Source organism: Sardina pilchardus, chromosome 10 (genome assembly GCF_963854185.1).
Source record: "Sardina pilchardus chromosome 10, fSarPil1.1, whole genome shotgun sequence".
NCBI lineage: Eukaryota > Metazoa > Chordata > Actinopteri > Clupeiformes > Clupeidae > Sardina > Sardina pilchardus.
This window is the reverse complement of record NC_085003.1, coordinates 31,298,690-31,316,038: the sequence shown is the minus strand read 5'-3', so window position 1 is coordinate 31,316,038 and position 17,349 is coordinate 31,298,690. Positions and strand designations below refer to the sequence as shown.

Sequence of the window (17,349 nt, the reverse complement as noted above, 5' to 3'; positions counted from 1 at the left end):
CCGACGAGGAGCTGCTCTGAGCTTGTAGCTTGCTCACCCAGCCAAAACAGCCCCCCCCCCCCCCATCAGGACTCTGTACCTCTGGTCCTGTGTTCTAACCTAGGACAGGCCCAATACCACAGGCAGAGAGGATGGAGGAAACTCTAGTCAAATTGTTTAGCGTTCACCAAATCACTGTCATGGCAGGGACCAACAGCACATGATGATAATCTCCTGATGGATAACAGTCTTTGTCAGTTGACCTTGGATTGTAGTTGTTAGCTGTTAACCTCTGACTGGATCTGTGTAAACGTGTATGATTGTCTTTAGAAAGTTCTATATTTTTGGAGTATTATGAGGGGAAAGAAGCAGAAAAATAAATAAATCCAGCCTTTTCTTCTGATGCAACAGTACTAATAATACATTTTCAGTTTGCCTGATTTTGCATACACTGACCATAATGTAAGTATGAATGTTGATGATGTATGTAAATTAATGCATATGTGTGCATGCTGGAACTGGGTCACTAAATCTGTGAGATGAACATGTTTAAGTGCGTTTAGCCCGCAAAATACTAAATTATACACATGGGTTATGTTCATAGAATGAAAGATAGATTTCCCATATTGCAGCCTCTGTGTCTATGATCCCTCCAACACCTCCTGCTCTCCTCCTATGCGGCCAGTAACCCTGACTGCTGCTGATTCAGTTCAATGGTGGCCTGGGAATCATATTACTGACATATTAGGAGACAACGGACATATTACGAGACAACGGCTTGTGTTGCTGTGGTGGTGGTGGTGGTGGTAGGCCTGCTTTTCCTGGTTATGCAAGAACTCCCCACCCACTCATCGATCCATCTCTCCACCTACCCACCCATTCAGAGCCGGCCCTGCTTGGGCCCAGATATGGGTTAGAGCCGTTTCTGTATTGTTTGTTTGTTTGTTTTTATTTGTGACCCAGAGAAGTGCCCCTGACAGCTGTAAAGCAAACACAGGGATGTGCCACCGAATACGACAAGGCAGGAAGAATCCTGCAGAGAGACACTCTGATGAATGTACTGTATAGGTAAAGGGCTCAAAGAGAGAAGCACGTGTTTGCACATGACTGAACCTACTGAGCTATAGTTGGTTGCTCACTTCTCATTATGGTATTTATGGTCAGTATTATTTTGACGAAAAAGAGCACTTCACCATACGCGGCATTAACCACTCACTCTTGTTTCTCACTGAGCAGATAAAACACACATTTCTAAGTTTGTGGTAAAACACACATTTCTAAGTTTGTTACATAAAAAAGTAAAATGGAAATGTTTCAGTTTGAAATGTGGTGTCCTTATTGCAATGCACTTTATAACATGATAATTCCAACATAAATTCAAAACATAATGCCTAGAGCTTATGTGAACCCAAGCATGACTTTATCCCTTTAGTATCTTACTGAGGCTACTATAGATGCAGTGTATTAATATTAGTGAATACTGATTGATAAAATGAAGAACAAGAACTCATGTAAGCCTGCCTCACATAGACTAATATAAAATGTAGCTGAAAAAACACAAGGACAGAGGATACAGCTGGACCCAGAGTCATATACAGTAGATGAATGGACAAGTGGACTGCACCCCCGGTGGATGAAAAGGGCAGAATGCCACATGTGATTTATTAGTGTTTTTTTTTTCTTTCTCTCAACATACTCATGCACACGTTACACATTTAGATGCCAGCGGCAACCAGTCGGTCTCAAACCCTGCAGTGAAGAGAGAGGGAGCGCAGAGGCAGACCGGGGCATTAAACAGGGCCAGGTAAAAGAGCATGTTTCAAAGAAGGGCAAGAGGCCGGATGAGGCCGGGGGAGTGTGTACGCATCACAAGGGTCGGCACGGCAGCAGTGGCGGCTAGGATGTGGGTGGAGAAGAACAATTGGAGTCAGGATGCGCTAAGTTTGAAGTCATGAAAACTGTGGCTTTTAATGTACACACTACATTCGATTGGTTTTTTTTTTTAAATCCAGCACGAACATCCCACATGAAAGAACAACCATTCACTAAAGAAGAGGGAGAAAAAAGCAGCACAAAAAGCATTCACTGGGAGAAAATCAAAGGAGAACAAAAGAGAGATAGAGAGAGAGGAAGAGAGAGAGAAGGGGGGTATGGGTCCTGGGGGGGGGGGGGGGGGGGGTTGGGGGGGGGGGTTAAGGGCGAAAGAAACCTAAAGCTGAACTGGTATATGCCATTATACACAGTAATCTTTTTCCTTTTTAATTCCAAAACTGAGAAGACGGAGAGGGACAAAGAGAGGAGGGAGGGGGGGAGAGGAGGACGAGAAGTAGGAGCAGGAGAGATACATCTTTCCAAATCTACGGGTGACGTGTGAGCTGTGCTTTTCTATGCAGACCTGGAAGGTGTTTGAGTACAATTCCCCAAAAATGAAGAGATAGAGAGATAGAGAGAAACAGAGAGAGAGATAGAGAGAGATAGCGCATGGATCTGTACAGCAGTGCACACCCCCCACCCAAACCAGCCCAGGGGGCAGGGAACGTGCTCCGAAAGTGGTTTTTCCAAAACAAAACAAAAAAAAAAAAGAAAAAAAAACATCTTCATAATAATAAAAAAGGTACATATACTGTAATTCAGGTTCAGTAAAGACACTGTGATGCAGGGAAAACAGGCAAAAAGAAATTTGGTACAATTCATCAACATCAACATGGGTAAGTCTGTGAGAACGGTTCTAGAGTGGAACGCAAGAACCCTTGCAAAACCTTTTTTTAAAAAAGGGGGAGAGAGAGAGAAAAAATGTTCTGTAGCTACAAAGCACAAGAAATATACTTTTAATAATATTACAGAATCATCATTTTTCATTGATATTGTTATTATTTCAATGTTGTCATTATCATCTTTGTTATTATTGTTGTCATAATCATCCTTTTCTTTTTTTTTCTTCTCTTTCTCAGAGTAAATTTTTCTACGTGTAAAGACTCTATAACCGGAGGAACTACAGCTTTCTACTAAGACACACAGCCCCAATGACCCAACGCCCGAAAATCACCATGTCAGAACATCGGGCAGAACAGCTGTCTATTCCCCTGCCCCCCCTCCCCATCCCCACCCACCTCCCGCAAACCAACCCAACCACTTACATCTGTCCCACTTTTTGCTGTTGTCTTTTTCTTTTTTTTCATATTTTTTTTTCTATTTTGCACTTTTTGTGGGTTTTTTATTTCTTTTTTAATATCATCTATGTGAAGCAATTAACTGTTTCTTTATACAAAGGCTGTAGGGTCATGCTAACTTGAGACACAAGGCCAGTGCGAGAGGACTCCATTACCCAGCCCGTAGACAAACAAAACAGGAAGTCAATGAGAGGTGAGGGATGATGGGAGGTAGGAAGTGATGTAAGGAGAATGAGGAGAGGAGGGAGAGGGCAAAGGTGGGTCAGAAGAAGAAGAGGTTACAGACAACCAATAAATAAATTAATAAATTAATTAACGACAATAAAAAAAGTAGAAGTTCCTTACATGACAATGTTAATAGGTTCTCATTACAGTGAACTAGTGTTTCTAGAACTATTCCCAAACTTGTCATTCTCAGGAGATTGGCACTGATATGACACTTTTCGTCGATTTGATTGGTTTAGAGACCAGGGCGTGCACTCAGATGTGGCCCCTTTTTTCCACAATGCGCACAGGCAATGGAGGTGGCCTACTAAAGTGACAGGGAATAATAGCGTGAACGACAGGAAACAAACAAACGAAAGAACAGAAGAAAAGCTGAGAGGGTGCAATCCCGGGTGCCTTCTTTCTCTGGAGTATCAACTAGCCTAACAGAACTAATAGGATCGCCATGAAAACCCAGTCTGGAAAAGCTCAAACAAACAAACAATTGAAAATATGAAAACAAACAAAAAGCAAAAAAAAAAAAAAAAACAAGCAAAGAAAAAAAAAAGGAAAAGATGGACCCGCTACAGCTCAGCCTGTTCTCACTGACCGTATTCATTATCATAGTGCTCACCACAGCTACAGGCACCAAACTGTCCAAGTCGTTGATAGAGCTATTGTTTTCTCATTTCTCAAGTACCATACAGCAGAACACTCAGGCAAACATGGACAGGTCAGCATCCCTGACTGATCGTCACGTAATAAATATACATACAATGAACGAAGAACACAAACAAAACAAACAAAACAAAAACATTACAAAAATAATGGAACAAAAGACATTTTTTCTCGTAAAATAAGGGTTGTTTAGTTTCAACAAAAAGACACCGTGAGAAAGGGAAAGAACTACGACTGCAAAAAGATGGAAAAAAAGAAAAAGAAAACAAATGAAAACAAAAAAAATGAAAACAAAAAAAGGTCCCAACTTTGTTCTAAAACCATAAAGGCTGGGTTTCTATAAGAAATCAGTTCTGTTGGCAGCTCCTTGAAGACAAACTAAAAACATTATATATATATCCATATTTATATTTATATATATATATGTATGCCTATTTTAAAATTATCATTATTATTATTTACCAACTTGCATTTTCAATAATAATCATTACCAAAGAGGTGACGTAAGAGAGAGCTGCGTGACCTCAGTACAGACCACAACCTCGCAGGTTGTTGGCGATGATGATGTCGGTGACGGCGTCGAACACCACCTGGATGTTTCCTGTGTCGGTAGCACAGGTCATGTGACAATAGATCTCCTTATTGGGCGAGCGGTTCTTGCTCTCGAACTGTGCTTGGATGTAAGCGGCGGCGTCCTCATAGGTGTTGGGCCCTGCAGGGCGGTGGAGGGTGGGGGCAGAATGACATGGAAGAGGAGAGGGAGATGAAGAGAGAGAGAGAGAGAGAGAGAGAGAGAGAGAGAGAGAGAGAGAGAGAGAGAGAGAGAGGAAAGAGGGAGAGAGATGGTGAAGAGGAAAGAGTGGGAGGAAGGGATGACAGAAGTAAAAAAGTAGAGAGAGAAGAGGAGGAGAGGAGTGAAGGAGTGGCACAAAGAGAAGAGACGGAGTAGAAAAGTGTGGGGGAAAGAGAGAGAGAGAGAGAAATGAAGATGAAAGATGAAAGCAAATGAGTGAGAGAGGGGGCAAGAAGACAGCGTTAGTGAAACAACGTGAGAGAAAGTCAAAGACAAGTGAGACAAGTGAACAGAGAGAAGAGAATCGACAGCCTACAACTCCTCAGTCACGTGCATCTCTACACGAGCACAGACCAGCAGAGACACACATCCAGGCCTTCATGCCAGAAGGCGTGACATTTTGGTTGAAAACATAAATAACATATATAATATATATATATAATTTATATAAGAGCTCCCAATGAAAGACATTGGATGCCAAAGGAGTACTGTAATGTAAGTAGTTCTGTTGATAGACACAATTTTTCATATAAACAATCACGTTTTGTACAGTAATGTAACCATACATATATCTAATAACTATTTTATCTAAGAGTAATATTTACCTTCATAATATTACTACAACGACTTAAATACTAATAGCAAAGTAAAATAAAGTTTGTCTGATTGTCCTTTCTGCTGCTCTGACTTTGCGTCCTCCACAGGCAGCAGCTGCTGGAGTGAAGCTGTGTCTCGGACTGCTAGTGGTTCCAGCCAGACGTCTGTCTGGCGGGGAGCCACGTCGACAGCTCTGCATCTCAGCAGCAGTCCTGCTCGCACCCAGCTATCTCACACATCATCAGGCCGGGACACTCAGCAGCGCACCTCGCTGATTCATCTGGACGCGTTCGGGGTTCCGGCCCGCTCCGCTCTGCTCGGCGAGAGGTGAGGATACCCAGGCCTGACGCGGGGCTGACCCAAATCTGCGGCGCCTGGCCTACTGAGCTACTGTTTTGCTGGAGACTTGCAACTGGGCCAGAAATAAAAGGGAACACGAGGCAACCCCGAAAGATGCAGATGAACCTCAAGAGACGGGAGGAAACGGCAGGATGGATTCTGGGTGTTTCACAAGTGTGTGTGTGTGTGTTGTATTGGTCATATGTAACACATACAAATAAGTATGAGTGGGGGTGTATAATATGTTTGATAAACATATATGACCATGCATCCATCGTGTGTGTGCTCATACTGTATGAATGTGCCAGTGTGTATTATCAGTATTTGTGCATGCCAGTGTTCATGGGTGTGTGTGTACAGTATGTGCACACTGGTGTTTGTGTTTGTCATTGTGTGTGCATGGGAGTGAGTCCGGGTGTCTGTGTGTGCATGTGTGTGTGCTGGCATCTGTATGTGTGTGCCGGTGTCTGTGATGAATGTGTATGCGTGTGTGTGTATACTGCTGTTAGTGTGTGTGTGCTGGTGTGTGTGTGTGTGCACTGGTGTCTGTGAATGTGTATATGTGTGTATACTGCTGTGTGTCTGCTGGTGTCTGTGAATGTGTATATGTGTGTGTATACAGTATACTGCGTGTGTGTGTGTGTGTCTACTGAAGAATGGGGCTTCACGCATCCATCACTGCCTCAGCCCTCTCCCTAGCCACTCAAGCGTGCCGCAGCCTGTGCTGCTCAGAGGTGGACGGCTGGCTGGCTGGCTGGCTGGCTGGCTGGCTGGCGGCGGCTGCCCGCGGCCCTTATCTCTGGCTTTGCTCTGCGCTTCTCCGTTCACAGGTCAGCGTGCAGACACAATGCCGAGGCTTTTCTGACAACGGAGACTCCAAAGAAAAGACTACTGTGTTGATTTGTTTGGGTCGAGCTTGAACAGCGGGGTCTTACACGGGATCAGTCCTCTTATTATTATTATTATTATCTCGACTGTGTGGATATCGTGGCCTGATGGAATATAATGCCTTTAAAATTCCTCAAAATGGACTTCCTCAAATAACGCAACATCCCTTAACCCAAACCAAACACCAGAGAGTGAATAGTTTGGGGGACAAGCTTGGTTTGTTTATGGAGCCAGGGCTGTATACAAAGACCACTTTTTTTTTAACAGCGTACAAGGAATGGAGAACTAGTGGATCACGGGGAGAAATTTGCTGAATGTGACAATAATTGTTACAGGTTAGAAATTGCTTTGAATTGCTTACCGTGCCTGTAATTGAGCCTTTCATTTGGAGATATGCTCTCAAAACTAATACTCTGGTTCTCCTTTGGTCACGTTGTGAGACAAAGCTCACATTCTAGCTCCTTATTTTCTATTATTTTATTACAATTCTAATCATAATAATGATCTTATTATTATTACTCAGTCTACATGCATATTTGATTTATAAAAGTAACAGCAAGGATTACAAGTCCTGAGAGAAGTAAGGCGGTGAGTATTAAGCATTAGGATATGATGATGGTTGACTCTTACCTGTGTATTCAGGGAAACAGATACTCAAGGCGGATTTCTTAATCTTTTCAGCAAACAGGTCTTTCTTGTTGAGGAAGAGAATGATGGAAGTGTCAATGAAGAATTTGTTGTTACAGATGGAATCGAAGAGCATAAGAGACTCGTGCATGCGATTCTGCAACGGAGAACAAGAAAGAGGAGAGAGAGGGTGGGAGCAGAGGAGAAGAAAAATAGAGGGAAAATAGAAAGAAAGAAAGAAAGGTAGTGGGAAAAGAAGGAGAACAGATTAGAATTAGGTGAACAAACCACCACAAAGGAAGTTGAACCCAGACAGTTTTTGGAATAAAAGTGGAGAAGGTATAAATTAGGGCAAGCACCACTGTCACCCAGCATAGATGTGTGGTGTGTGTGGGCACCACTGTCACACAGCATAGATGTGTGGTTCATGTGCGTGCCGTGTGTGTGTGTGTGTGTGTGTTGGAAAACACAGAATCCAGTAGAAAAGAATGGGCTGGAACATGTTGTGGGTGGGAGAAGCAAACTTGGAAAAAGGAAGAAAAAAAGACAGCAAACAAAGCTTAGCTGCTCATAGCTCATTCTCTGCTGTTCCCTCTGCTGCAGGTTTTACAAGGCTGGTGAACCCAGTCGAAAAGAGTGAAGAGATATGAACAGAGAGAGAGAGAGAGAGAGAGAGATAGAAAGAGAGAGAAAGCATGGCATGTTGCCACAATATGCGTTGTTATGTGTATTCATTTCCTGTGCGTCTTCCTGGCAGCAATTGAGATTCTCCCCATGAACAATGACACTCTATTTAATAAGCTGAACACTTTCCCTCCAGGACCACATAAGAATGACAGAACATAGAGTTCTTGAGAAAGACAGACAGAGAGAGAGAGAGAGAGAGAGAGAGAGAGAGAGCACAAAGCAGAGGAGGAGTGATCCTGCATACATAAAGGTTAAGCTCTCCAGAATCTTAATCTTTTTCAATAATGTCTTTTTTGCACTTAAAAAAAAAATGTAAACCATATTTCCTGAATCCACTTCCACAATAAAATGCACACAATGGTGAGTTCACACACAAAAATAAAAAAAAAATGAAAATCACATTTCTAACAATCCTACCCCTTGATCTATGACACAGCACAAATATATACATACAAACCACAGCCACACACACACACACACACACACACACACCGAAAACACACATGCATCAAACAGTGAAGCACACAGAAGAGCATCTTAAAAGAAATCGGAAACAGTGAGAGCGAAATGACGTCAAACACAATTAAGAAGACTCACTCAGGACTCATTAAGCACGGGACACTGAGTTTCACGGGCTCTTTAATCAATCATTTTTTTTATATAAATACATATTAATCGTTCAAATAAATAATGTCAGCAGCGACAGAGACATTCAGAAAAACAAAACAAAACAAAAAAACAAAAACATAAAGATAAACAAATACTAATTACAGCAGAGGTGGCGGTAGGCTGCAGACCCTTAGAGGGGGCCCAGATAGAGGTGCAGTGTTTAAAGCACAGCTGGCACTACAACTGAGAGTTGCTAATAGGGAGAAAGAGGGGAATATGATCAAACCTGGCAACAACAACAACCTGTCTTTGATTGCACTGTGTAGCAAAAAAAAGACAAAAAAAATGTAAAAAATAAATAATAATAATAAGGATAATAAGCTGTGCCGATCTTGCATTGTTTAAAAAAACTGCCTGCTCAACTGCCAGTGTGCAAAGTAGAGGGTGGCACTGTTTGTGTAAAGAGCTTTTGGCATAATTAGAAGTTAGAAGTGAGATATATTTTAAAATATACATAACAAAAAAGGAAAAGTCTTGCCTGCTGAGTGTGCATAATTTAAGTTTGCTGTGGAAAGACTACTGCTCATGTACAGAGAGAGAGAGAGAGGGAGAGAAAGAGAAAGAGAGAGAGAGCCAGAGGGAGAGAGAGAAAGAGCCTAGAACAAATCTGGATTCACTTTAGTATACTATATACAGTATGCTTCATCCTCTGTCTATCTCAGAGCCAATGGCTACATCATATTGCACTCCCTGACTTCTCTGCCCATGTAGTCAGAAACCCACACAAGGGGCCCATGGAGGACTCTTCCTCATGAGTCAGATTAGAGATCTGAAGGGCGGCTGTTACACGGTGGCAACAAGGACTGCCTCATGTACTGTACGTTTAGAGGGAAAGGCTTTGAGTGACAGGTGTACTCACTGCATGAATGAGGCTTTGGTTCAGGCCTATTCTATGGCATCTATCTCAGTCTCTTTCAGCACTTATCATTTGGTCTACTAGACACGTGTGTGTGTGTGTGTGTGTGTGTGTGTACAACATATCTGGTAGGGAGTGTGGTTCCTGGCTGCACTGAAACATGAGAGAACTGTGAGAGGAGGTGGGGTGTGTGCAAACTGTCTCACTAATCCTGCACAAACACCAATATAGCTGGTAGAGTGTGAGACACACACACACACACACACACACACACACACACACACACACACACACACACAGCCAGGGCGACCACACCAGCACACCACCTATCAGTCTCACAGCCGTGGACAGAACCAATTACCCATAAGCCTCTTTACCTTGGGCAGAGAACTTCATTACCCATAAGTCTCCCTGCTGCGGTCACTGATTTTATTACCCATCATTCCCTCAACCAAATACATATGCTTTACAGCCCAGCGATCTCACAGTATTTGCCGACCTGGAAGCCATCTTTCAGCGAGAGTGCTCTCGCAGAACCCCCCAAACTCACTGCTCTCAGTCAGGCTCTGGACTGGGAGGGGTGGCGGCTCTCCAGCTGTGAGTTACAGAGCTGCCGGGGCTCCTAGCTACAGCATCACAAACAGAAAAGTCTTCTATCGAAATGCTAAACCAAGAAGAATATCATCTGGAAAACAAAGTCTGGATGAATCAGAGAATGAAACAGAATTTGAAAGAGAGAGACAGAGAGAGAGAGAGAGAGAGAGAGAGAGAGAGAGAGAGAGAGAGAGAGAGAGAGAGAGAGAGAGAGATGAGAAGAGCATCCGATGGTGTAAGCATCATAAAACATAGAGCTGGGAGGCCATTCTGAGGAAGTTGAAAGCGCTGAAGTGATTCACAGTGACGTTGGCGCTCACCCAGACACGCCGCAGGTGAACGGCACCAGCTTGCCACCTCACCTGCCAGAGGGAAGAGGAGGGCGAGAGGACAGCCCGCGTCACCAAATCAGCTGCCTCTCAGCGCGCGCACACGCACACACACACACACACACACACACAAACACACACACATTCTCTCTCTCTCTCAGCTCGGCTGGTGGGAGAAACAGCAGTGGAAGGCTTGTGTCTGGCCCCTTGCTCTGCGCTTGCATCAGCGCGATGTTTCTACTCTCCGTCGCCCTCCTCATTGGCCCATGTGTGCCGTGTAAAGTGCGCATCGCCCTCCTCATAGGCCCATGTGTGCCGTGTAAAGTGGGCATGGCCCTCCTCATTGGCCCATGTGTGCCGTGTAAAGTGCGCATCGCCCTCCTCATTGGCCCGTGCGTGCCGTGTATAGTGGGCGACGCCCTCCTCATTGGCCCATGTGTGGGTACGGTGCGGGTGGCGGGGCAGGTGTGCGAGAGGAGCGTTTGGGAGAGAGGCTCGGTGGAGGACGGGTCGGGGAGGACGGGTCGGGGAGGGGCGAGGCCGCCTGTTCCCTCTGCCCTCGTCCTCTCCCACGGCGGCGGGTTAATGAGAGGAGCAACAGCTGTTTCCTGCTAAATGAATCCACTGATGCCTCATCAGTCACGGCCCTGTGTGTGCGTGCATGTGTGTGTGTGTGTGTGTGCGTGTGTGTGCGTGCACGACACTCAACAACATCTCAATGCCACCACAGGCGACAGAGGTGACTTCAGGTCAGCTCATTGGGGCTATAACAGCCTCATAAACAGAGGCCCAGGACTGACACATCCTGATTTGTCACGTCACGTCACGCCACTCGACACCACGCCACTCCATACAGAGCACAAGGCTCCTGTAACCAGAGCAACGACGCAAGTCACCTGAAGAATGACTTCAGAGCCTAGCTTCATAAACATAACGCAAGTAAGGAGGAGAGGATAATGGATGAAATGAGCATCAGTGCAAATATACTTTGGAACAGAGGACCAGAGAGAGGAGAGCGTGAGCGAGCAAGAGAGAGAGAGAGAGAGAGAGAGAGAGAGAGAGAGAGAGAGAGAGAGAGAGAGAGAGAGAGAGAGAGAGAGAGAGAGAGAATAGCTGGTCTAAGATCTGGTGAGTGCCTGGCGATGGGATCGTGAGTGTTAGTCGAATTAAGCATGGCGCCGGAGGCCTTGGGCAGCAGACTGAGACGGAGAGGGAGGGAGAGAGAGAGAGAGAGAGAGGGAGAGAGGGAGAGAAAGAGAGAGAGCGAGACACGAGAGGTGTGGACTCCAGATGGAAAGCATGGCGGATTAGCTGTACTCATGCCACAGACACACGCACGCACACACACACACACACACACACACACACACACACACACACGCACACACACTAGCCGCTAGCACCCATGCTGCTGCTGCTGCTGAATCACACAGAGATGTTGAGAGCTCTGCTCTGCACTCGTTTAAGAGTCCTATTTACACAGCCATCCTTCAGTGCTACAGCAAAGCCAGGGGAATACAAAAGCAAGAGCCAACCCAACAAAACAGACAAAATAAGAGTAGAAAACAATGTCCTCAGAAGTAAATCAAAAAACAAACCCATCTTGCCACATAGATGCTGAGAACGAGTCCTAAAGAAACCCATTTGGCTGAGTAGATGCTGACAATGAGTCCTTTGTGAACATTTTAGTAATTCAGTTTTTTTTTTCTCGTTAAAAGTTCTTGGCTGTTTATGCAAGTCACTGCATGGCAAGTATAAAAAGATCAGACACAAATATCAAATCAGTCAAGCTTTTCTTCACCAGTGACAGCATCAGAAAGACGTTTCATCAGCTCCCCTCGCCTTGGTCTTACGAGAACCTGGCCATCGCTAAAGGTTAATTGGATGTAAAACATGACTGACGATAAATGATAAATTACGATCAATTATTAATTTACAGACTGCTGTTAGACATCTACAGTCACGCTTCCGTATCACTGTTGTCAAGTTGATTGTGGAGAATAAGCTGTACAGCCTGACATTCTCTCCCCACCTCCCCCTCCCCCTCCCCCACCTTCAGCATGGCCGGGTGGAGACGCAGCTATGTAGTGAAGAGATGGCGTGCCTCGTACTAATTTAACGCTCATTTAAACAGCTCCTTCGAGAGGCAGTAGAGAGCAGTGGCAGCTCGGGTTCCATTTAAATGCCAACAGTTGTGTTTCATCTGAAGTACAAGATTTCTGTCCTGACATTGTAGCCCAACACATAACATTCCATGATTGTCTAAACAATTCTACACTGACACATAGTTATAGCTAGAGTATTTTGCAGATGCTTTTTTGTACAAAGAGAAAATCAAGGATCACTTGAGTGCTATAGCAAACCCGCTGAGGTGGAATGATTTGATGAGATACTCTACCCTAGTGAAACATTATGGTATATAAAGTAGATTGTAAAATAATGCTACAGTAGTTTCTCTCACATGTGCTTCCTCTGTGGTTGTGCACATGAAGATGTAGAACATAGTCTGCACTCCCATAAACCATGACCAAGATCATCCCAATGACAGTATTGGAAATGACAATGAAAGGTCTCATTGTTGACACACACACACATAGAACAGCTCAAATTAAGCCATAAAAATCTTTGGTCTTTCTGCAAACACGGTGGATGCTACTGCGGACATCCTTGGTGTAGTCTTGGCACTTAAAGGTTTTGGCAGAGATAAATAAAATTTGGCTTACTCCCAACAGCATTAAGTACAGTATGTAACTTCTTTTCTGACAAAATAAAACAATCTTTTGCATTAGCAAGAGGGTTCTATACAGCTTGTGAACTGACAGCCAAATAACTTTTTTTTTTGTTTCTTTTTCAGGGGACTTCCAGCAGAATGATAAAAGGATCTTTTTACAGGAACCAAATTGGAGTGGACGGCAAAAAGCGTGAGTCCTGCTCCCCTGCGGAGCCCTGAGGGTCAGTAGAGGCCGCAGCCGCGCAGGTTGTTGGCGATGATGACGTCGGTGACGGCGTCGAAGACAAACTGGATGTTGTTGGTGTCGGTGGCGCAAGTGATGTGAGCGTACACCTCCTTGTGGGTCGACTTGTTCTTGGTCTCGTACTGAGCCTGGATGTACACCACAGCATCGTCGAAGGTGTTAGGGCCTGGGGAGGAGGAGGAGGAGGAGGAGGAGGGAGGGAGAGGAGGAGATGGAGGAGAGGGGAAAGGGGATGGATAAAGGGTGGAGGAGGAGTTGAGGAGGAGTAAGGAGATAGATGAAAGACACAGGCAGAGGTGGATAGAGATGGAAAAAGAGAGTGCGTGCAAAAAAAAAGGTGAGGGTAGAAGAGAAACAGGCATTTGAGAGTCAGTCCAAGAACAAGAGAGGAAGAGCAAATGAAAGAGAGAGAGACAGAGAGAGAGAGGAGTAGATAGATAGAGAGAGAGAAAGAGTTGAAGGGAAGGAGATGCAATGGAGGCAGGAAAGAAAGCCAATAAGGCCCAGAGGGAATACGACTCAAAAGAATAGGACAAAAAAGTGACAAAGGAAAAGTGAGAACAAAGTAGAGACAGAAAGACAGAAAATAACAGCAAGCAGCGAACAAAGGGAAGGCATGGGAGTGGGAGGGAGGGAGGGAGCGAGGGAGGGAAGGAGGAAACATGAAATGGTGCATTGGGCTGAAGGTAATCATCCCATATTTTTAGCAGTTTCATATCTAATCTAATCTGAACTTGAGGCCCAGGAATACTCCAGCCTGCTAACTGGATTAGTGGCAGTGGAGGCACACCTTGTTTTGTGCATTTGTCTGGCTAGACATGATGGCTGCATTGCTCTCTCTCTCTCTCTCTCTCTCTCTCTCTCTCTCTCTCTCTCAGCGCTCTCTCTCTCTCTCTCTCTCTCTCTCTCTCTCAGCTCTCTCCCTCTAATGGGAGCTCCAAAGCCCAGGTGAGTGAGGATGGGGCAGACAGAGGATCTAACTGCTCAAACATAGGCTATATAATAAACATGGCTAAATCTTCCTCCTCTACTACTACATCTTCATCAGAGTCCATCTCATTCTTCCCTTCTCTTCTTCCCCTCTTCTTCTGCCTCATTCTCTCCTTATCTTCATCAGTGTCTGTCTCTAGCATCTATCCATCTATCTCTCCCTCCTCTCCCCTCCTCTTTTCTCTTTCATCTGCTTTTCTCATCCCTTCCCCCGTGTTCATCTCTCCTTCCTCCCTCCTCAGGTCTGGCCGAGGTTACGGTGACATAGAGACCGCGGGGATAATTATGGGATGGTGGATTACCTGCGTACTCAGGGAAGCAGATACTAAGAGGAGACTTCTTTATTTTGGTCTCAAAAATGTCCTTCTTATTGAGGAACAGTATGATGGAGGTGTCCGTGAACCATTTGTTGTTGCAGATGCTGTCGAAGAGCTTCAGGGACTCATGCAGACGGTTCTGTGGGACGGAAGAACAAGCAGTCAGGTTCCACCCGTCCGGCTCTCTCACAGTCACACTTACACTTACAGACACACACACACACACACACACACACACACACACACAAACACAGGTACAGTGCAGAGGTACAGTACAGACAGGCAAATGTACACTTACATGCTTGCACGCACGCACACACCACACACACACACACACACACACACACAAACAGAGACACACATAATACACACACAAGTAGTTTTAACAGTCGAAAAGAAGAAAAACTCAAAAAGCAGGAAAAGGAAATGAAGAAACTGCTTGCCAGAAAGATCAAATTGTACATTTAACATTAATCCAATCATTAGGTCTAATTTTTAAAACCATAACAATCAAATTGACTGAGTTATTTTAGAGAGATATAGTAGGGACATAATTGCTGCAGCACAAGGCATTAGTCAGGAGTCAGAGTCCATGCAGCTGGTTAATATACAGTAAGCTAAAGCAGAGCCGTGTGCTGTAGGAGCGCTGGGCTGGTGCTGGGGAGAGAGGCATGCATTGACTAGGGGGGTTGTTCACATTGGTATTCAGTGGTTTGGGGGGGAATCATTCGTATGGGTACTCAGTGGTTTGGGGGGCTGAATGCTGGATACGTCCTCTGGAGCATCCAGAAGTTACTAATGCAGAGTTGGAAGCAGACACTCGCTCTGATGTGTGTGGAGTTGGCGGCCATTTTCTAGGACAGATTGAGGAGTGTGCGCGCGTGTGTGTGTGTGTGTGTGTGTGTGTGTGTGTGTGTAGACCCCTGCAGCAGTCTATGTGAACAGATGCAAAAAGGGCCAACTCCACTTCATCTAGTGTAATAAACACTCACACTGAATCCCATTATATTAATCACCTAATGGAGGGGGGAGAGCTTTCTGACGGCAAATCATGTCCTGCTTAAAAGCTTCTTGATCGATTCCAGAAATGCATAGTCATGGGGCTACATACAGACAGATAAGCACACCAAGACACTCTCACATATTTGCCTTATTCTCTTTTACACAGACACACACACACACACACACACACACACAGACCCACACAACCATGCATGTACCCAAATATTTGTGCACAGACATTCTACATTATGCATACGCACTGACGAACACAACTACACACGCACACACACACACACACACACGCACACACACACATTTCTCTCTCTTCCAAGACACAACATGAAAGGAGTGCTGCTTTCAACTCTTTGTGGCTTAATGCTTAGCTGTTTGCGGGTGTTATTTTGCTGCTGTTTTGTTTGTTTGTTTGGGGTGGATGGTTGGTTGCATACCTGGGTGAGTGTTTGTAGGATGGGACCTCTGGGAGCTGGGTTTAGAGTGGTTAGAGAGGACAGCCGATGGCAGGCGAGAGATGACAGCAGAGGAGTTGAGGCGTTTGAGACGGAAGAAATCGAGCTGCTGGAGAGGTCGTGGTCGCCACTGGAGCAGTGGGCACGCACACACACACACACACACACACACACACTCATGCACGCATGCACGCACGCACGCACGCACGCACGCACACACACACACACACACACACACACACACAGACCCCCTCTCTCTCTCACAAACACACACACAGACACATCTTCACACAGTCAAAAGGCAAACACACACATTTTCTTCCCACACGCTCTCTCACACACTCCCAGAATGACCATAGCCCCAGCGCGAGGAAAGAGTAGCTGAAGAGCAGGCGGCCCAGTCCAAATCTCCTGGACAAAGCCCGCAGAACACTCCAGAATCAAAGCCCACGGAATTCTCCAGAAATAAAGCCCACAGAGCACTCCGGAACCGAAGCCTGCTCCAGAACCGAAGCCGACAAATATAACATCCTCAGATAAACCTGCGGTGTGGCTTCAGTTCAAACCAAGGACTAGCTGGCCGGTGGAGACAAATTCTGGTCATATTAGATCATTATACGATTTTTTATTGCAATCACAACCTCCAATCCTAGGTCTGAACTGAAGCCTGAGTTGAGGTTAAATCCATTGGTGATCCCAGAGTAGTAAGTTATGAGAAACAGGACAGTGGGAGGTTGAGACTGAAGAGAGTGGAGTGAGATAGGGGCTGGACACACACACACACAGACACACAGAAAGGCACAGCACAGGGAAACAAGCACATGTAGGTTTCACTCCAAAGACAGTGAGACATAAAGAAGGCAGATGAATGCTGTTGGTAACATCTGATGTGAGAGTTGATCTCAGTGTTGATTTGTTCAAAACAGTCGTAGTGAATAACCAGTGTCTGAAGGCATGCGTTTGAGCATGTAACATTAGATAGATAGATAGATAGATAGATACTTTATTGATCCCCAAGGGGAAATTCAAGATTACTCTGTAAACACTATTTTAATGTTATAAAACACTTTAGTGACAAACGTTTTATTATTCATAATAGGAGAATGGGAGAATAGAATACAAAATAGGAGCAGTCCTTTTCTTAAACAGGCTTACCAACCCACATACTTCTGCTCACAATGAACCCAG

General features: G+C 44.9%; 1 protein-coding gene across 2 annotated transcripts in view; it reads right to left on the bottom strand.

Moving 5' to 3' along the window:
* Positions 1 to 2,160: 2,160 nt before the first annotated feature.
* gnao1a (guanine nucleotide binding protein (G protein), alpha activating activity polypeptide O, a) overlaps positions 2,161 to 17,349 on the bottom strand; it is a 98,103-nt gene continuing 82,914 nt past the window's right edge. The window contains exons 7-8 of one of the 2 annotated variants that reach the window (XM_062547685.1): positions 7,279 to 7,432; positions 2,161 to 4,743 (exon numbers count right to left, since the gene is read on the bottom strand). In XM_062547685.1, the coding sequence (XP_062403669.1) occupies positions 4,556 to 4,743; positions 7,279 to 7,432 (342 nt within the window). In that variant the 3' untranslated portion in view covers positions 2,161 to 4,555. Of the gene's footprint in view, positions 4,744 to 7,278; positions 7,433 to 12,479; positions 13,552 to 14,677; positions 14,832 to 17,349 lie in introns of those variants that run through there. The other variant, XM_062547686.1, reaches the window with a different exon arrangement.